The following is a 20743-nucleotide window of genomic DNA, read 5'->3' as shown; positions in this document are numbered from 1 at the left end:
GGTCAGAGTATACCACAAGTTTGTTTGAGAACTTATCGGGGGTCTTAGCTCTTTTTTGGATTTTACTACAGATAACTAATTAAGAGAGATTACTGACAGCAAAACTCAAACTTAAACCTTAGTCTGACGAAGAGAACGATCCTTATAACCTTGCGGTGGTGGCTGACCTATATCTTTCACAAAAACCAAACATTTAAAACCCACCCATCTCTCTTCCTCTATATCTTTCACCCTAATTTATCTCACATAAAATCTCAAACCATTGGTTTACAATTCATAGTCATCCTCCTTTTTATCCTTCACAAGGTATGTTCATTTTGATGTGTTAGTAGTTTATTGTCCTATTAGGATGGAGACGTTGATTTTTGTGCCTATTTTACTCTTGAAATATGTTCTTAGTTCGAGAAATATTAAAGTAACTCTTTTAAAATGAGGCTCGAATTGGTGTTTTTCAATTGAGTGAAATTTTTTTACTAAATGATCAAAATGATTAACGTTGGATAATCTCATGGACAATTTTTATCGATCTTAAATCTCAAAAATTAAAATGAATAGTTATATGAATCTTATAGATTATTTTGATTAACAAAAAACTTACAGTACTGTTCACTTTAACGAAAAATCATATTTTTACACTAAAAAGTCAATTCCAGTACTATTTATTTATTTATTTTTTTTTATCTTTATCGTTAAAATTTAAAGTTTTCAAATCATGCTGATTAGTTTTTCTTATTTTGAATGAAAAGCAATTTATTTGATTAGTGGAACTTGTATAGTGTATGATAAGTGCTGTCCTCTCAAACTTCCTTATTAAATCGAACAATTAATTTAGTGGACCACGTCCATAAGCCACCAAAATTGAACCTTACCAAGCATAAATAAATAATTATTTATCTAAAAATTTCCATCACTGTGACAACGACTAGACATAGCCCTTTCGTAACTCGTGACCAATATGTTGTTTTCAGAAAACGAAATATTCACAAAATGTTGTTGTCTTGAAGCATGTAGGTCGAATACCACAAAATGTGGGTCTTCGAATGCCACAGATAACATGGTCTCTCGGTTGGTGTTTTTATAGTACCAGTTTCATACAAGGTTTTCATTTCACTGCTCATGAAGAGGGATGCAATAATTTTCGATCTTATATTGACAGTTTCTTGATCACATACGGATTATTTAATTAAAAAATTTTAACGAAAAATTTTCAAAAACTTTAGTTTTTAATAAAAATAACAAAATAAAGGTATAAGTGAATAGTACCAGAAGTGACTTTTTTAGTAAAAAATATCCTTAACGTTAAAAATGAACCTTATCAAAAATATTTCGTTAAGATTTCTTATTTAATATTCAAAGTATTCAAATTTTTTTTTTTTGCCTACACAAAATGAACAAACAATATAAGAACATTATTTGTCCCTCTCCACGAATACCGAAACAGAATCTCTAAGAAGGCACTCGCGTGTATAGATGTATCAACTACTATGACATGCAATACAATTGTTATAACCAAGGTTTTAAAAGGCTCTAGTTGGGTAGCAAACAAAACTCTAACATTTAGGTGTCTAGGCAGAGGTTAGGCGGTTTTTTTATTTATTTATTTTATTTTTATAATCAAATTATTGTATAACATATAATTAATATCCATTTATACTTAAAAAAAAGATATAATTATATTGAAATACATAAATTGCAAAATTGAATGATTCATAGTTTATAAAGTATTAAATCATATTGGAAACATGGAGAACAAATATATAGTGAGCGTTCATCCAAGTATTCAACAAGTCTCTTGCAATTTATTAAAAAATAAAATGCAAAATGAAAGTTATATATTTTGAGTCTAAATGAAAGTTGCGACCTAGGTGATGGTGCTTAGGTAGGTCTAGGCGCATTTTCTTAATTTTCCAACGCTTAGGATTAATCCGGACAATGACTAGCCGTTTAACGCTGCCTAGATGCGAGGTGAAATTTTTTAGAACAATGGTTGTAACATGTCTCTTTTATGACAAATGATATTATGCGGCTTTAGGTGAAAATTTTTAGAACAATGATTATACTATCTCTTTTATGATAATTCCCACTTAAGGGAGTACATTAAATTTGATTTTTCTTTACAATATTTTCATGATATTGTCACTTCTAAGCTGTAACAAGCGCACTCAACTCTCTATCATTTTTTTTTTTTGAGATGTCCACCATTAGCCCATGTTCATAACTTCTTATATATATATATATATAAGCCCTTTACGCAAGAGGATCCTCATTTTTTTCAAAAAATGGAAATTAAGTGTGGGGCTTATTCCATCGAACTTTAATGATCCAAATCGTTTATTTTGTAAGTTTTGATTCATAGATCATCCTTGCACAAATTCAATTAAATCTGAAACCATTTGCCAATTTAATTATCAAGATAAAATTTTATTGTTTCTTATATAACAAAGTATTCATCAATTTCTTTAAACCCAATTAGATGTCTTAAACATTTCCAATTTAGCTAATATTTTGCAAGGATGATCTATGAGGTGCAACTTGAAAAATAGACGGTTCGGATCGTTAAAGTTTAATCTAGTGTGGACTCCAGAACTAATCCCCATTTTTATAAAAAAATGGAGATCCATTTCCTTAAAGATTTCCTATATATATATGGGGCAAATGCATGACACCGTTTTTTTTACACAACTTTTGACACATGTTTTTTGTGGCTCACTCTTAGTGTATTTTAACAATTCGAACTATTTATCTTTTGAAACATCATTCATAGATCATAATTGCAAAAACTTAGACAAATCCAAAATCATTAAGACATTAATTTGTAGTGAAGAAAATAGACAAATACGATTCTATAAAGAAACCTTAAACCCTTAAATACAACGGTCATACATTTTCAGATCTGAGTAATTTTTTTTAGAAGAAAAACTAAAAAATTAAACTGTTCAAATTATTAAAATACATTATAACATAAAACCCCTCAAAAGCTTACATAAAAAATAGTGCGACGGATCTGCCACTTGGTACATATTATTCATGAATCGGCTTACAAAAGATTATTTTTTTCAGCTATATATTATCAAGTAGGAGGTGATAATTATATGCATGGTGGTCCTTGTATTAGCTGTAAATGTCTGCGTGGATAAAAAGAAACTACCAAGTGGCGTCCTGTCAGATTGGCATCTCATCAACTTGGGTTAATTTTGGGAATTTCATTTTATATATAAACAAATTTGCACTTGCAAACCCTAGTTAGATGACTAATTACTTTGATTAATCTTCGCCAATTTGATTAAAATAAGTTTTTACCAATCTAAGATATGCACGATTGGGAAGTTGATAGCTAAGTTACCAATTTAACCCCATCACCACCAAACTCCACTTCAACCTACTAGCATTAAACTAAAATAGTGTCATTCACATACCTATTTTTAACTCTACATCTTTGTTAACTTTTTTATCTTTTTCAATTTATTTGATCTGACAGCTGAAAATTGAGATGTGTGCATAAAGTAAAAATGAATGCGTGGATAACACTATCCTAAAATTATACCGTGTGCATATATAAGTTGAACTTCATCACTAGCACTACGTACGATTGATTTACAGTGGTTCTATTCACACACGTATTTTTACTTCTCACGCACTTCTTTTAATTTTTGACATTCGAACCAAATGAATAGAAAAAGATCAATTGATAAAAATTTACAAGAGTGTGTGAAATGTAAAAATGAGTGCGAATATCATTGCTCTTAATTTAGTGATATGTTTCTCAAATTTGACTCTCATAAATATCAGTTCGATATCTAATTACATTTAATTTATTGTGTAGCTAGCTTAACCCAAATCCTGTTTCTTAAATATTGTTGAGATCTGTGAACGACTCTCTTTTGCTCTATTGCTCATGTGATAATGTTTATGAGGGGTTCAAAGGGTGAACCACCTATTTAATAAAAAGAGAGTTTTAATGGAAAGCTCGCGGTACTGTTTATTTTAAAAAAAAAAAAATCATATTTTTACATTAAAAAATCAAATCCAGTATTATTCACTTTACCCTTTATTTTGTCCTTATCGTTAAAACTCAAAGTTTTCAAACTATTTTCATTAGTTTTTCTTAATAAAAATTTATAATATAGTAATTTAATGACAAAAAAAGTACCTATCTTTATTTTTGAGCCAAAGATCCAATTACGTTAGCCTCATAGGACCAAAATAGTTAAAAGTAGTGAAAAGCAAGTGTGAGTGTCAAGTCTCGAACATACTATACCAATAAGCTAAATAATGGATTAATTAATCATAATTTCCAACTTTGCACTCCAAAACTCTATTTATTCAACTGAGTTCATAATTATTGAGGTTGGTCAAATCCCCTAGTTTTATTAGGGGGAGGAAGTTTAGTTTTATTTGGGGGAGGAAGTTGGTGTTTGGTCAACAAACTAGAAGTTAAGTAATGTTAGTAGACAAAATTATAGTTTAAATTTGTAAATTAAATAATGTGTCTGATAAAAAATAAATACGGTAATCAATATTTAAATGATAATTCAATTATCAATTTTTATGCTATTTAATATATAAAATTTAAAGAAAACTAATGAAAATGGTTTGAAAATTTTGAGTTTTAATGATAAGAACAAAATAAATAGTATCATGATTAATTTTTTTAGTATAAATGCATGATTTTTCGTTAAAATTAACAATATCAAAATTTTTTTTGTTAAAATTCTGAAAAATTTAACATTTATAGCCCGTGACATTATTCCAAAAAGCTTAGCCAAGAACTAGAAAAAAGCAGCATAAAAAGTGAAGGGGTTTGGTATTTTGATGAATTGGGTTCGTGCCATGTGTCCACTCTTCCGAGAACCACCACTCTCCACTATCTTATACAAAAGGACACTCTCTGCGCCATCATCTAACTGCACAAAAATCTTAACAAGATCGAGTGGATGTCTGCGGTTGTTCAGAGAGGATGATTTGTCTGTTTGCTTCTCAACCTGGTCAGCTCCTCCCTTGCCACATACACCTCCCTCCGTCCCTCCCTCCCTCTCCCTCTGCCTCTCCCTCTCTCTCTCTCTTTCTCTGAAAGTTCCTGTCCTCTCTTGGTTTTGCTGAGATACCCTTTGGATAATTTCTGGTGCTAATATTTATTTCTTAATTAAAGATAAAAAAAATACACCAAATTTGTTGTTTCTGGCATCAACTTTTAGCCACGCTTATCTGTGTTCTGTCAAGCTGTTTGCTTCTTCTTTTTGTGGAATCAGTGGCATGTTTCTCTTTGCATGCGCTCTCTTTTTTGGTTTTTGACATTTTGCTGCCCACCTTTTGCTTCTTTTTCTTTTTCAAATCCAGGTGAAATATTTTTCCACATTTTTTTTTCTCTTGAAGGTAATATTTTTACTTCAAAAATGGGATCATTGGATTATGGGGTCTCTTCACTAATCTTCTGTTAACCAGAGCAATTAAAGTTTGATTACCAAAATTATTATTATTTTTTTAAATTTTCATGTAAATTTTGCAATTTATCTGGTTGACAGTAAATCATTCTTCCATGACTGTCGCATGGTTCTTGCAACAGTTCTTCTGCACTCTCTGATGGAGAATTTCATTTTTTTTTTTTTGCAGCTGGAAGGAAGATGGAGGTGGACCCCACCGAAGTTTTTGAGGTGATGGAAATAGATGGCTGAGATTTGACAATTCTTCTGCTTTTCTACTTATGAAAATCCAATACACAATACTAGAAATTTTATTTAGTTTTTTAGAAAGTAGATAATTAAAAGTTAAATTGCTTCATGTGATTGCAGTAATCAGAGTTAGTTGGCATCCCATGAATTTCTGGTGAAAAGAAAAGGCTTCAGATTTTCTGTTGGTTTCATTGATCCTTGGAGGTGAAGAAAATAAATAAAAAATGGAGCCATCAAATCAGAAGTCTCTGGAGAGAGCTGTTTCACAGAAGGCTTTTCAAATGGGGAGTTCATTTCCTTGTCAAATTTGTGTGGTGGGTTTTCTGTGTGGAGTTTGCCTCACTTCTCTCTTTCTTGCTGCACTCACTTCCCTTGGTACTTTTGAGTATGGAGGCCTTTCGTTTTCGTCGATTTCTCAGGGTTCTTCAGCTGGGAATTCAAGCTCAGAGTTCATCAGTGAGTCGAATTTCCTCATATACTCTTCAATTTCTTGGTCATTTTTGCTTTTCTCTTTACATTTTGAGATGTATAATTTGGAGCTTTGGTGTTTTTAATTTGAGCGATATTCTAATTTAATGTACATTACAAGCGATTATAATTGAACTTGAGTACAGAAGTCATTCGAGCGATATTCTAATTTAATGTAAATTACGAGGAGGGTATTTGAACTTGGGTGCGGTGGAGGAGCACAATGTTCTAGCCAACTTGGCTACGTCTAGGTCCGTGCGAGTTCGGGGAGTTCATATACTTTTTAATGAGGTTTAATTAACTAAACTAGGGTGGAGAATCAGGGTGAGAAGGCAGGATGGGGAATAATTAAAAGGTGTATTCAAAGCTACTTAAAGTTAGAATAATAACTTCATGAACACATTTTCTTCACTTGAATACTTAACTTTGACTAGACTTGCTAGTTGAATCCTGAATATATGCTTTAATAATTCATCCATAAGCTTTTAGACAAATTCAGTCGCTTAATGCGAAATGGCAGCTCCGTGACTTCGAGGTTCAGTCGAGGCGGGTGTGCGTGTGTCTAGATAAAAATAACAGTTATTTTAATCAATGGCATTCGTCAAGTAGTTTACCGAAGAATTAGAAGGATTTGCAAGAGACTAACTTTATGGTTTTGAATTTGAAGATGTGGTTGCAGGCACAAACTGCAGTTCAAAACGGCAAATCAGAACAGAGAAAAAAGTTGATTCACTGAGAAGTGAAGAAATGATCAATGATGAGAGAGTCACATTACTGTATTCAGCTTGGAGTGCTGTACTAAATGAATCAGGTTCTGGAGAGAGTGACCTCTTGCAGAGACTTGGAGTAAGCAGATCCAGTATTCCAAATGCCCCACATTTGGAAAACTGCATGTTGAAAGCACAAGTAAACGAGCGCCTTGATAAGCATGCGGAAAACGAGAAGTATCCTCCTTGGACAAGTTGGAAGGGATTGTTGGACAGGTACCCTGCAGCTGCAACTAATGAGCAGTCGAGATACTTTAGGCATCAAGATATATCCGAAGGTGCCTACGCTCCCTGGGTATGTTTCTAGGTCTTGAAATCCCATAACTTTTTCTCCCTGTAGAACAAGAATTTGGAAAGATTAGCATGTATAAGTCAGTGCAATCTTGCATACATGTACATATGCATTTAATCGTTATTTATTTCGTATGATATTTTGAATTTTTATGTGGCTTAGTGAGGTAAGAAGATGATGTGTTTTGCAATCTTTTGCTAATAAGCAAAGCTTCTGCAGATTACAGGGTCCGATGAAGAAAATTTTCCCTTGACACGAAAAGTGCAACGAGACATATGGATGCATCAGCATCCTTTGAACTGCAGCGACCCTAGCGTAAAATTTCTTGTAGCTGACTGGGAAAGATTACCAGGATTTGGCATTGGAGCACAGATCGCCGGAATGTGTGGGCTTCTAGCTATTGCAATCAATGAAAACAGGGTCCTTGTCACCAACTACTACAATCGAGCTGACCATGATGGTTGTAAAGGTTAATATCACTACATCTCAGCTCAACTGTTTTGACGATTTTCATTCTTATATAACTGCATATAGGAGTTCGAAACATCAAAATAGACTTTTGTTCTTATAGTCGAGTGTGGATGATAAGATCCATGTGTTACAGGTTCGTCCCACTCCAGTTGGTCTTGCTACTTCTTTCCAGAAACATCCATACAATGTCGAAATCGTGCTTTTGAGCTTATGGGAAGTGAAGAAGCCCGGAAAAAAGGCACCATTACAGCAAAAGAAAGTTATAACTCAAAGAAAATATGGGTTGGACCTACACCCAAGTAATAATTTGCATCTCTAACCATTTGGTTTTCAGTTCACTTCTCCTAATAGTTAGCAGCTTATGTATTTCTGTTTATCTCATGTCGTTTGTCAAATATTTAATGCAGAATATGGGGCGATCCATGGAGTCATTTGCAACCTACGACAGAAATAAATGGGAGTTTGGTTGCTTATCATCGCAAAATGGACCGGAGGTGGTGGAGAGCACAGGTAGTCTATATAGATCTATAAATATATTTGCTTCCAAGTACGCTATATTCATGAAAGAAAAGCAAGCTCCATATTTGATTGGAAGTTGTTACATTATGTCAGGCGGTTCGATACTTGATGAGATTTCAAACGGAGTACACATGCGGCTTATTGAATGTTGCCCGCCATGCTGCATTCGGAAAGGAAGCTGCCCGTATGGTCATCAGAAGTTTTGACGGAAAATGGCCTAAGGTTTGTTACTTTTGTCCCTTCTGCCTTGTTTTTCTTGCAGGACAGAGGTAAACAAATAATTTCACTTGATTGTCTTCGTACAAAAATGGCTTCTGATTGTAAAGAGGTCTCGATTTGTATATATCGAGTTTGGAGCACACCGGATTAGTAGTACCATATACAGCGCGCGATATTGAGATTATGCAAATCGAATCTTCTCAAACGATTATACTTTGTAACGTCTTTCGTTGCAGGATGTTACAATCGACCCAAGGTCCGATATCGAAGAATTTGTTTGGTCTAGTCACAAGCCGTGGATGCCTCAGCCACTGCTTAGCATGCACGTGAGAATGGGAGACAAAGCGTGCGAAATGAAGGTGGTGGAATTCGAAGAATACATGGGTCTTGCTGACCGAATAAGAAGGCGCTTCCCGCAGCTTAAGAGTGTGTGGCTCTCTACTGAAATGCAGGTTTAGTTTTCTGGCATTAACATCATGTTTCTGAATAGATTTAGAAGTGATCGATCTTGCGCAAACCTAACATTAGCAATGTTCCAGGAAGTGATAGACAAATCCAAAAGTTACCGTCACTGGGACTTCTACTACACGAACGTGACCCGTCAAGTGGGGAACTCGACAATGGCCGCTTATGAAACGAGTCTCGGAAGGGAGACTAGCACGAACTATCCGATTGTTAATTTCTTGATGGCAAGTGAAGCTGACTTTTTCATTGGAGCACTGGGTTCAACTTGGTGCTTCCTTATCGATGGAATGAGAAACACCGGCGGGAAAGTTATGGCCGGATACTTAAGCGTTAACAAGGACCGGTTCTGGTAGAAAATCCGTCTAAACTACCGGCAACACGAATAGATGTGTAAATCATTAGGTCAACAATTTTGTTGTCTGTAAATCGGTATGTATCGACAGTAAAATCGTCATATCTTAAATCATGTAATCCCTGTACATGCTCAGATAAGCAAAGACGGACTGTTAACGTGCAACGTCTTTCATTTGTATTTGTGTTTGTGCCACTCGGCATCGAGAAAAAGTTCTCCGAGGGAACAACGTACCACTCCGACGATGTGAAACGCTGTGCACTTAGTAGAGGCACCGAAGAGTTTCACATCGTGCATTTTTAGTAGACACCAAAGAAACAACGCAGAACGACCACCTGAAAGATGTTTGAAGACTATTAAAGCATCACACATCTAAACTCCGTACGCTGCCAGCGGGTCTTTGTACCACTCGAACATTGAGAAAAAGGTTGTTCGAGGGAACAATGTACCACTCCTATTATGTGAAACACTGCATTTTGTGCGGACACATAAGAAAAAGGGAACTTTAACGAAAAACTTCTAGTACTGTTCATTTTAACGAAAAACTACATTTTTATACTAAAAAATCAATCTTAATACTATTCACCTTATCCTTTATTTTGTCTTTATCGTTAAAACTTAAAGTTTTCAAACTTTTTTCAGTAGTTTTCTTTAAGAAAAATCATAGAGCGACCACCTCAAAGATGTTTGAAGGCTACTAAAGCTTTCACTCATCTAAATTCCGTACCCTGCCGGCCACCAATAGCCCGCGGCGGCCCCTCCTCCGACTCACCTCTCTCTGTCTTATCTGCTGTTGTATTCATCAACTTTTGAAAGCAATTCCAAAGAGATGTATATATTTTCTATTGAATCTTGAGAAAGTTCAAGCATTTCCATACATATTTTAGCACAAAACATACAGAACCGAAACAGATGATGGTCTTGGCTACAATGACAAGCACAAGAAAATACCAACCACAAAAAAAATGAAACAACTTAGATACAAAGATTGATGTGAACTCGAAATTAGAACAAGAGAAGTCAGTTCCTCTCAGATTTCACGGCACATAACAATACAATAATTGAAGAAGATACATATATTCTTCTTCTAAATCAACAATTACGAGCCTAAAACGTATCAGGCAAGACTTTCGTGATAAAATCCAATGTGAAGAATGAAGGTCACGAACACACAAGAACTGGCTTTACCTCATTTTGTCTCCCACGAAATCCCTCTTAGAGGTAGAGCAGTAGTAAATTATGCCAAACTATTCTTCGACATCCTCGCTTGCCCGATGTCCTGCTTCGGCAGGCTTGGCTGTTGCATGTCTCCTGTGTTTCTTGCTCTTGGCTTTCTTGGCCTTCATGCGGCGTTTTTTCTCATTGGCATCAACCCAGGTATAGTCTGACGGTATGAGGAAAGGGTCAACTTCATCCTTATACCGGTGGCTTTCGCTGTCACTTGATTGCCCACCACGACTTCCTCTCACCCATGACATCCATGACGAGGATCCTTCTGAGTCCTTTGACTTTGCATCCTGAAAATGTGCAGGACTGGAGAGAGGGGTTGAAAACTCCTCCACCAGCTGAAGCTCCTCAAATTTGGTAAATGTTATAAGAACTCGTATTGTTGGGACAATAGGAATAGCAACCTGCGGTAGGGAAACGCAACTTTAGGTTGACATTCAAAAACAGAGGCTGAAGGGCTACAAAGGGTAAACCTATAAATTACATGATGCCATACTAATCGATAAAACTGAACAGTGAGAACCAAAAACACACGCATGTAAATTTTGTAAAAATAAGATTCTAAAAAGAACCCGTACAAATCACTCAGCAGACTTCACCCAGAATATTTCTAACCTTGTTACGCATCTACCAAATATTAAGAAATTATTTCGCAGCAATTCAAGGAATTGTGGCAAATAAGTTGAATTTTGTTTATGAAATATGTTTTAATCAGGTGATAGCAACTGGACAGCATGACCATACCAACCAACAAAATTGCATAAACAATCAAACTGTGGAAAAGTAGTCTATGAAGCTAGAACTTTCGTATTACCTTAACAGGAAAGGTGCCAGGGGGTAATTTAGTGGTCAAAAGCTCCCGGAGTCTCCTTATAGCCTTGACCTTGTTTGCTAAGATGTCTAGTAAAGGAAGAAGCTCATCTGTTTTCAACGGGAAATCTGGCGTCAACCACAAGACAGGCCTCAAACCCTTTTTGTACTCACTCTCATGCTTAGAATCAGTAGACCCTTTCTTCTTTTTCTTCTTACTGCTTTTATCTTTTCCCTTTTTCCCATCTGCAATGTCGTCTTTAGGGAATTCAGATGATGGTTTTTGATGATCAAGTGATTTCTGATTGCCACCTTCTGGGGCCAACTTTGAGAACTTCTTCAAAGGCTTTGGATCTTCAGAATCATCGTTTCCCCTTGAATTTTTCTTGTTCCAACCAAACCAACCCTTCTTCTCCTTAACAACACCGTTCGATTCACAGTTCTCATACGAGCCTCCTGAACCTTTTTCATGGCAGTCAGATACCCCATTGTCCTCGTCCTCACAAGCACCATCTGAGTTCCCCACACGAAGTGCAGAATCCAACTGCTTTTTTTCTTCAGCAGTCAATACATCATCGTATTCATCATTATCACCACCATTTGCCACCTTTTCTTCATCATCCCCTGCAAAGAGTTCCTCATCAGTCATAGCACCTGGAACCCGCCTTGACTTCACACTCACCATCACGTGAAGCATATCATAAACTTTGGCCTTCCAATTTCCAACCATCTCAGTCCTCTCCTGTCGCCTCCAATTTAAATGGGGGATAAGCTCGGCCTGAGTAACATCAACGCCCGGCCTAAACATATTCGTCTGGGACATCAAGGCCACTTCATGGGCAACTTCAGCTTCGGTTGGTTGGGCACCAGCTCCTTCCAAAGCATTTGAGATTTCTTTCTCCTTATGAGCAAGAACAATCAAAGAACCAGGTGCCAAATTCACATTACCGTCCTCTGAAGAGTAGCCCTCTCCAAGAAACAGAAATGTTTGATCAGACCTTTGAATGCGAAACCCATCAAAACCAGCAAGAGTCATGTCAGCTCGAAGATTAGAACCACGCTTCCAAATTCGGTAAGTATCTGATGGAGCAATTCGACCAATAAACGGGATGACTGAGCTCTCAAAATGAAAACTTATCTCCATATAAAAATCACGAATCCGGGCTGTAGAGGCAACAATACGGGGAAGTCTACGACACCATTTAGCCCAAGCAAGGGGCTGGTAGTGCCGTGCAATGATCATAGCAATTGCTTCCTCTCTAGTGCACACAGCTTCTTGGAGAGCACTCCAACCATTCTCATTTTGAAGACTCCAATCAGCACCGGCTGCCATCAAAATCTCCGCTGAGCTTGGGTCCCGGAGACGCACAGCTAGATGAAGAGGAGTCTCACGACCAGGAACGTCTCTGCGATCAATGACAGCAGATACAGCATCAGCTCGGAGCTCAGCCTCAAGAGATTCATCTTCGGTGCTTACTTCACTGGCCTTGGCAAGTCGAGGGAGGGTAGAGATAATGCGCTTGAGAGTGGCATAGTCACGGCGTGCAACTGCCAAATGAGCTGGACTGTGGGAATACTTGGAAAAATCTTCCACTGATTCTACGGATTTAACTGTTCTCTCAGTTCCTAAGCTATTGCTGCTTTCACTCTTCATTTTCGGAACTCAAATTCAAAACAATTGCCCTCAAAACTTCAAATTCACCATTCCAAGAACCACAAACCAGGCCTAGGGTTTAACACCAACAAAATCTACCAAGTTTAGATTTTTGTTTTACTGGTGTTTTAGGTCCATGAACTCCCAAGCCCGACAATTCAATACGAACCCAGTCTGAATAATTTCAAAATCAAATCAGACTATGTTATTCACTCACCATTGCTAAAGCTTTAAGCATTTTCACAGCTTAATCTCCGAATCCAAACTACACCTGTTGATCTTGAGCTCCATCATAGCACCTAGAAGCTACCAGAAAGCCTCAAATCTGTAGAACAAACAAAAGATTTATCTTTTAGCTCAAACCATCACACAACAAGAAGCAAACCTTTGTACAAATGAAGCACAGATTTATGCACCAATACACGAAATTCGAAAACATAACTTTCGGATGGCTAACTTAATTATATCTACATTCTTACAAATACCCACCTAAAAAAGATCAAGAATTTCAATTCCATTTCTTATTTTCTTTCGCTACCCTCAACTTTCCCGGCAACCAAACGGAAAATATATTGCTTCCTCCTTTCTCTCAATAAAAGATGGAACAAGCGGCCTCAAATTTGAAACCCAAAATTCAAAATCACAACTTTCTGATTCCTAACTTAATTATCCACATTATTTCCGAAATACCCACCTAAAAAAGACCTAGAATTTCACTTCCATTCCTCCCATTTTCTTTCACTCCCCTCAACTTTCCCACCAACCAAACATAAAACAACTCTCTCTCTCTCTCTCTCTCAAAACAGAAACAACAAAAGAAGAAAGTACCTGAGAGAAAACACAAGAAATTGGGTTTTCAAGTCAAGCCAAGTCAAGAAATCGATTGAGCTGCAGAAGGAGAGAGAAAGATGGAAGAGAGAGAGGAAGATATGGAGGGGTTAATCGAACGGCTGGAGTGGAATTTTAGATGTGGAATCTAATACCCAGGATCTTCTTATCCCTTCTTCTTCTGGGTTCACACTGTATTATTAGCCTTGAAAGTTCAACTCGGTACAGAGAGGATGTGACCCGACTCGGTCCCTGACTCAGTCCCCCACCTCAGATCTCTGTCTCTCTCTCTCTCTCACTGTATTTCCAGGTTGAGTCTCTTCACTTTTGCTTTTTCTCTCTGTCACAGTTTTAGAGCGCCATTAAACAATTGCCTCCCTTTTTGCAGTAAATCACTTCCTTGCCATTCTTGGTGAATTTTCTTGTTTTGGGTAAATGATAAAGAGGTATTTGTCGATTTTCTTTTCCGAAGCTATTAATTTTTTCTTTAAATTTTAATTTTGGCTAATTATTCCCGAAACTTTATAATTGACCAATTTTCTCCTTAAATTTTAATTTTATCCGATTTCTCTTTAAGCTTTTATAATTGGCCAACTTTCCTCCTGACCTTAGGTTTTGGATTTCTTCATCCATCTTGATCACATTCACGACACGTGACAATTGTATGAGGAAAACTATAATTTTATACCTAATGTAGACAACATATTGTTTTTCTTCTCTGTCTCTTTTGCTAGTTCACTTTGTACATTTTTGTTTGAATTTTATTCATAATATTGACAACTATGAATCTTCTCCGTGATCTTACTTTTTCATACTAGAAACTGATCAATTATAAGCGTTCAGTGGGTAATTATAAGCATTCAGGTGGTAATCGGATAAAATTAAAAATCAAGTGGAAAATTGGTATCTCTTCACAAGATTTGGGAAGAAATCGACGATTACCTCAATATAGTAAATTAGGTATTATAATTTACCATATTATTATAAATAAATAAATATTATTGACACTCTAAAAATTTGATTGTGCTCTCTGTATAAAATTATATTTCTTTTTAAATATAAAAAATTTAGAATGTACAATTAAAATTTTAAAGTTTCAATAACAATTCCTTTATTATATTTTTAAGGTAGATTTTTAATCTAACATTAGGTTGATTGCTTTAGTGATGAAAATGATTAGCCCAAAGTAGGAGAAAAGTTCTTTCCCTTCTCTCCTATTCCTAAATAAAGAAGTAAAAAAAAGTCTAGATTTGTTTTTATACCATTTATATAACTAATTCCTTTTATTATAAAATGAGGTAAGGTACAATGTTATACTATGTTGTTTGTTTTGATACTAAAAAATCATAGATGGTTTAGAGTATAAACCAAGGATTCTCAAGATAAGAAAAAACAATTTAGACCTATCAATCATAACCAATTATCTTATATTTTAGATCAAATCATCCAATCAACACATTTTACAGTAGGTATCCCATCATACATTAATAACAGATTAATCTTTTTTCCCATGCAGTCCTGATATCACATATGGCAGCCCCAAGTCAAACGGTACGTCAAAGTAGAGTTGGTCTCAAATGGTGTGTCCTAACCCATCGGGGTTTGCAATCAACAAATTAAACAATTGTGATTATTTATTTTGCATGCAAAATTAATGAATTTTATTTATTTCAATTGATATTTTTATCAAAGAAATTAATAAGTTTTTGTTTTTATTTCTCACAAGCGATATTTTTATTTTAAACTAAATTAAAAAAGAAGAATCCAAGTTTGAAATGTAGTGTAATGTTGAAAAATCATATCCACTAAAACAATTTACCACTTACTTAACGAGCCGTTTTGGCTGCTCATCCACCACTTGCTTAATGAGCCATTTTGGCTACAAAACTTTATACAAGAGGTTTGTAAATGAAATTCGGTCAAAATTCCAAATTAGTATACAAAAACAAATTAATAGGCCAAGAAATAAGGGACTTGTTCAAACAAAACTATTGTTTAATAGTAATTAATCTTTGTTGAGTTACATATACAATGCATCCACCACCACTTAACCCATATTTGTTGTATTATCTTCCACACACATGTAACTAAAATGTGCAAAGATATTTTTAAATTTTAAAATATTTACATAAATAATTCTTTAGTTTTTAAGTTTATGGGGTCTCAGAAGGACCACCACTTCTCGATCACCGACAGTTTGCCAAGTTATGGTTGCCATGAGAGATTGCCAACTTATTATTAATCAGGAAATTAATTAGTAGGATGATAAGGGCCTTCTAATCCAGTCCTCACGTGATATCTGATTGGCTGACTAGTTTAAAAATGGTATCCCAATGCTTTTCATTGACAACCGATAAGTAATTTTGATGGTTTTAATTACAAAATAATTTTAATTTTATTTCTCATTGGAAGAAGAATGCTTAATAAGAGAAAATAATCACATAGTACATGAGTTTATATTTTGTACTATTACAAAATAACTTAGTTAACATATGACCATTGTCACATCCCGACCCAGGCCCCCATTACATTCTGGGCTCGATTTCACCGTAGCACGATATTGTCCGCTTTAGGCCCTGACCACGCCCTCACAGTTTTGTTTCTGGGAACTCACACGAGAACTTCCCAGTAGGTCACCCATCCTGAAGCCAGTGAGCTCCCAAAAGGCCTCGTGTTAGGTAGATATGAGAATATACATGTAAGGTTTAATGGATCCACTCATCTGGGCGATGTGGGATCTTACAATCCACCCCCCTTAGGGGCCCGACGTCCTCGTCGGCACACATCGGGCCAGGGATTGGCTATGATACCAAATTGTCACATCCTGACCCTGGCCCCCACCACATCCCAGGCTCGACTCCACCGTAACACGATATTGTCCGCTTTGGGCCTCGACGACGCCCTCACGATTTTGTTTCTGAGAACTCATATGAGAACTTCCCAGTGTGTCACCTATCCTGGGATTGCTCTCGCGAGCTACTTGCTTAACTTCAGAGTTCCAATGGAATCCGAAGTCAGTGAGCTCCCAAAAGGCCTCATGTTAGATAGAGATGTGAATATACATTTAAGGTTTACAAGATCCACTCCCCTGAGCGATGTGAGATCTTACAATCGTCATGTCAGAAATTTTAACGTAAATAAAGAAATATTACTACACAATTTGTATATGTAAGAATTTTCAAACACGAAAAACTTTAAATTTAATTCTACGATATTGACATGACATCCACCTTCACAACGACGACTTATAATTTGTAAGATTGAACATATGCTAAACGAATAAAGAGAATCAAACAACTTTCTTTTTTTGCTTAAGCTTCTTGGGTGTATAGACTTGATATTCTATTCATCTTTTATGTCTTCTTTTTATCACAAATGCTTTTCCTAGTCTAGTTTTGAAATTTTTTTTGGGTACTTTTTAGGGTTTTGGCCCTTGGGGACCATACATACATACATACATATATATATATATATATCCACCTGTGAGGCCAGGCCATATGATTTCATTGCTAGTGAATATATGCATGCATGTCCCTTCATGCTTCTAAACTACTTCTCTACAAACTATGTGGGTTTGTGGGGGTGTCATCCATGTTTTAAAAATCCCCGTCTAGCATTGTTTAAGTGGATTTGTATGTAAAAGCCAGGCCGTATGATTTCATTGCTAGTGAATACATGCATGCCCCTTCTTGCTTCTCAACTACTTCTCTACAAATTCTGTGAGTCTTGGAATGCGTTGCTACCCCTTCTTTTTCTTTGCACATGCATTGCCATCTCTAAACCAGCCATGCATGGTGGTGGTGTAATATATATACACGCCTTCTTTTTCTTTGCTCGTACATGCATTGCCATCTGTAAACCAGCCATGCATGGTGGTGGTGTAATATATGTGTGTGTGTGTGTATGTATATATGTGTGTATTATTTATATATATGGTCCCCGTCAGTGCATGTGGGTAACTAACTAAATCTACATCCTTTTCTTTTTTCTTTTTCAGAGTGAAAGCCCCCACACTTGGCCATGGAAACAAATTAAACTAAAGAAATTGGCACTTACCGATCTGATCTGAATAATTTGATGATCGAGGTCCCCGTCTACCTGCAACTGTAGCATATATATACTTCAATTAATATTCTCTATAACGGCACCGTCGCCATCAAATTAATCTCGATTAACCAAGAAGTGCGTGATGAAGGATAGTAGCACATACGTAAGGTGTGTATATACATCTGGTGACAAACAAAAAATTTATCCAACTCCAATGGTCATATAATATGAAGTTATACAAGCAACTGTCATTTTATTTATTTATTATTATTATTATTATTAGGGACAGAGATGAGAGTTCAAAACTATTACCATAATTTAAAGGCGAGGAGTTTTAAACTTGGAACGTATGAGTAGGAACCCAACACTCTAACTATACTGTGATTTGGATGCACCATATGCTTTGAAATAAAATAAATAATGAAATGCATTCTCATATAGGAACATGGTATGAATCCCTAATGAATGATGTTATGATGACTACCATCCTGCCTACGTTCCTTGTACGTAAGGTAACAAGTCATAATTGCTGTTCGTTAGATGGAAAAAAAAAAACGATACATACATATATATATATATATTATTGTATTGAATCAACCTTGTAATACAAGTAAAAAAAAAAATGATACAATAAATCTCCATTTCCAAATTTTGTAGTTAGAAATTTAGGGTGTCTTCAAATCTACGTAATTAACACTTAGTGTTGTAGATGCTTTAGCTGTTAGGTTTGATTTTTACAACTTTTAAGTTTCTTATTTTTAGTCTTAGCCATTCTTTTTCATATTACTCAGTGCTACGTACCATTAAAAAGAATCGTAAATGTTTTTAATTTTCTTGGTGTATGGTTGTTTTTTTATGACCAAAAGGTTGTGAATTCGAGTTGTGGAAACAATTTTTTTGCAAAATAAAGATAAGCATGCATGTGTACAATAGACACTCTCTCTCTCTCTCCCCTTGGACCCCCGCAAAACGAAGATTCTTAATGGTTTGAGGTCTCTCATAGTCTCATGTGTATGGTGTCTGCAGGATTGCAACCTACAAGACCATATCGTACTCTGATAATCACATATACCTAACTAATAGTGATGTGATTTTAATTGATTTCTATATATGACATTAGACGTGAAATTAAGAAGATTATTGTCATGCATTACATTGGTCAAGATTTATTAAGAACGACAAGACATTTAGCCATCACATTAGTCTGGTTTACCAAACTAAGCATGCAATTTAACACATCAATCTTCATTGTCATACATACGAGTTTGAAATAAAGCCAAAGTTGCCAACCCGAACCAAAACATTACACATCAACCCAAACCAAATAATTACACATCATCAATCAAGTATCTTAGGGTTTATGTCTAATAGACAAAGTACCAACCCCAATATTGTTTTCATGGTGATCATTATGTTATATACGATTGCTACAGTACCTTACAAGCTAAGTTACTCTTATAACAAACATAACTGCCTTCTTAATCTCATGACACTTGTTTAGTCAACAACCATTGGACCTTAACACTCCTAACGTCTCCCCCTCAAACTCAGGGGCAGAGAAACTAAGCATGAGATTGGCACAGTGAATTTGAAATAGTGGTGCAGGTAGTCCTTTGGCGAGTATATTATCAGCAAAATCCTCATTGGAAGATACAAAATGAACATGCAGTAGTTGTTTGGCCACTCTTTCTCTAACAAAATGCACATCTATCTCTATGTGTTTGGTTCTTTGATGTTGAATAGGATTGCAGGTGAGAGCTATTGTTGATAAATTTTCACAGAATAAGAGTGGTTTATCAAAAGATGGAACTTGAAGAAAGAACCAATAATTGTTTGATCCAATCAATTTCAGCTGTTGTAGTAGAAAGAGCTCTGTATTCAGCTTCAGTAGATGATCAAAAGATAGTGTTTTGCTTCTTTGATGACCAAGATATAAGATTAGAACCCATGAAAACAACCATTCCAGTGGTAGACCTCCTGTCATTAGGGCCACTACCCAATCTGCATCACTATATGCAGCTAAATCCAATGCTCCTTTGCCATAATGAATAGCACAACCTCAAGTAGCCCTTAAGTATCAAAGTGTTCTCTTTACTGCCATAAAAGTGGGACTTGATAGGACATTGCATAAACTGGCAAACCTAATGTACTGCAAGGGCAATGTCAGGTTTGGTAAATGTAAGATATTGAAGGGTGCCAACCAAGCTTTTGTATAATGCAGGATTATTATGGCAGACAAGAAATGGCACATGGTTTAGACAATAACATCTCAAACTTAGTAAGTAAACATGTGACATACTTGTCCAAAGATAAGAACAAACCATCCTTTTTTTTCTGCACAATTTGTATTTCCAAAAAGTAATGGAGTGGTCCTAGGTCTTTAATATCAAATTCCTTAGTAGGAGAATTGATAACATTAGTGATAGTTTGAGATGCACTTCGTGTGATGATAATGTCATCAACATAAAGCAGCAACATAACCACAAAATTAATCACCAACAGTTTTAACAAATAGTGAAGAGTTTGCATATGTGGAGTTGAAGCCCAAGGAAGGAAGAAAACTAGTAAACCTGTCCTTCCAAGTTCTTGGGGCTTGTTTCGATCCATATAAAGATTTGTGTAGCTTACATAAATAATCTCCATGCTTAGCATCAATAAAACTAGGTGGTTATGCCATGTATACTTCCTCTTGTAAGATGCCTTGTAAAAAGGCAATTTTCACATCTTGCTGCCCTAAAGACCAACCAACATGTGCAGCCATGTATACCTCCTCTTGGCGTACGGTGTCTGCAGGATTGCAACTTACAAATCGTTCTCTGATAATTACATTAGACATGAAACTAAGAAGATTATTGCCATGCATCACATTTGGTCAAGATTTTATTAAGAACGACAAGGCATTTAGCCAAAGTTGCCAACCGAAATCAAAACATTACACATCATCAATCAAATATC

General features: G+C 35.9%; 2 protein-coding genes across 6 annotated transcripts; one reads left to right on the top strand and one right to left on the bottom strand.

Annotated features, from left to right (window-relative positions):
- The first annotated feature begins 4825 nt into the window (after positions 1-4825).
- On the top strand, positions 4826-9708 carry LOC137722999 (uncharacterized). 3 transcript variants are annotated; one of them, XM_068462149.1, is made up of 10 exons: positions 4826-4985; positions 5611-5651; positions 5790-6125; positions 6805-7199; positions 7416-7665; positions 7801-7966; positions 8075-8177; positions 8280-8408; positions 8642-8857; positions 8945-9708. In XM_068462149.1, exons 3-10 carry the CDS (start codon positions 5894-5896, stop codon positions 9221-9223), a joined length of 1770 nt encoding a protein of 589 aa, XP_068318250.1. In that variant the 5' UTR covers positions 4826-4985; positions 5611-5651; positions 5790-5893; the 3' UTR covers positions 9224-9708. The 3 variants fall into 3 exon arrangements, with proteins under 3 accessions (XP_068318250.1, XP_068318252.1, XP_068318251.1); XM_068462151.1 differs by lacking the exon at positions 4826-4985 and adding an exon at positions 5037-5337; XM_068462150.1 differs by lacking the exon at positions 4826-4985 and adding an exon at positions 5037-5373.
- A 364-nt stretch (positions 9709-10072) lies between these two features.
- Positions 10073-14068, bottom strand: LOC137722998 (uncharacterized). Of its 3 annotated transcripts, XM_068462147.1 has the most exons (4): positions 13742-14068; positions 13131-13238; positions 11264-12985; positions 10073-10853 (listed from the first exon to the last, which is right to left on the bottom strand). In XM_068462147.1, the coding sequence occupies exons 3-4, from the start codon at positions 12911-12913 to the stop codon at positions 10470-10472; spliced, it is 2034 nt and encodes a 677-aa protein (XP_068318248.1). In that variant the 5' UTR covers positions 12914-12985; positions 13131-13238; positions 13742-14068; the 3' UTR covers positions 10073-10469. The 3 variants fall into 3 exon arrangements, with proteins under 3 accessions (XP_068318248.1, XP_068318246.1, XP_068318247.1); XM_068462145.1 differs by having other exon boundaries at positions 11264-13238; positions 13742-14067; XM_068462146.1 differs by lacking the exon at positions 13742-14068 and adding an exon at positions 13403-13722 and having other exon boundaries at positions 11264-13238.
- Between the last annotated feature and the right edge of the window lie 6675 nt (positions 14069-20743).

Source organism: Pyrus communis, chromosome 17, assembly GCF_963583255.1.
Source record: "Pyrus communis chromosome 17, drPyrComm1.1, whole genome shotgun sequence".
Classification (NCBI taxonomy): Eukaryota; Viridiplantae; Streptophyta; class Magnoliopsida; order Rosales; family Rosaceae; genus Pyrus; species Pyrus communis.
This window is presented reverse-complemented; position numbering and strand designations above follow the sequence as displayed.

Excerpts from the sequence above, each read along its gene's own strand:
- LOC137722998 (XM_068462147.1), bottom strand. The coding sequence starts at position 12,913 with ATGAAGAGTGAAAGCAGCAATAGCTTAGGAACTGAGAGAACAGTTAAA. Across the intron at positions 10,854-11,263 it reads CTGGCACCTTTCCTGTTAAG|GTTGCTATTCCTATTGTCCC; the intron begins GTAATACGAAAG and ends TCCCTACCGCAG.
- LOC137722999 (XM_068462149.1), top strand. The coding sequence starts at position 5,894 with ATGGAGCCATCAAATCAGAAGTCTCTGGAGAGAGCTGTTTCACAGAAG. Across the intron at positions 8,409-8,641 it reads TTGACGGAAAATGGCCTAAG|GATGTTACAATCGACCCAAG; the intron begins GTTTGTTACTTT and ends CTTTCGTTGCAG. Across the intron at positions 8,858-8,944 it reads GGCTCTCTACTGAAATGCAG|GAAGTGATAGACAAATCCAA; the intron begins GTTTAGTTTTCT and ends GCAATGTTCCAG.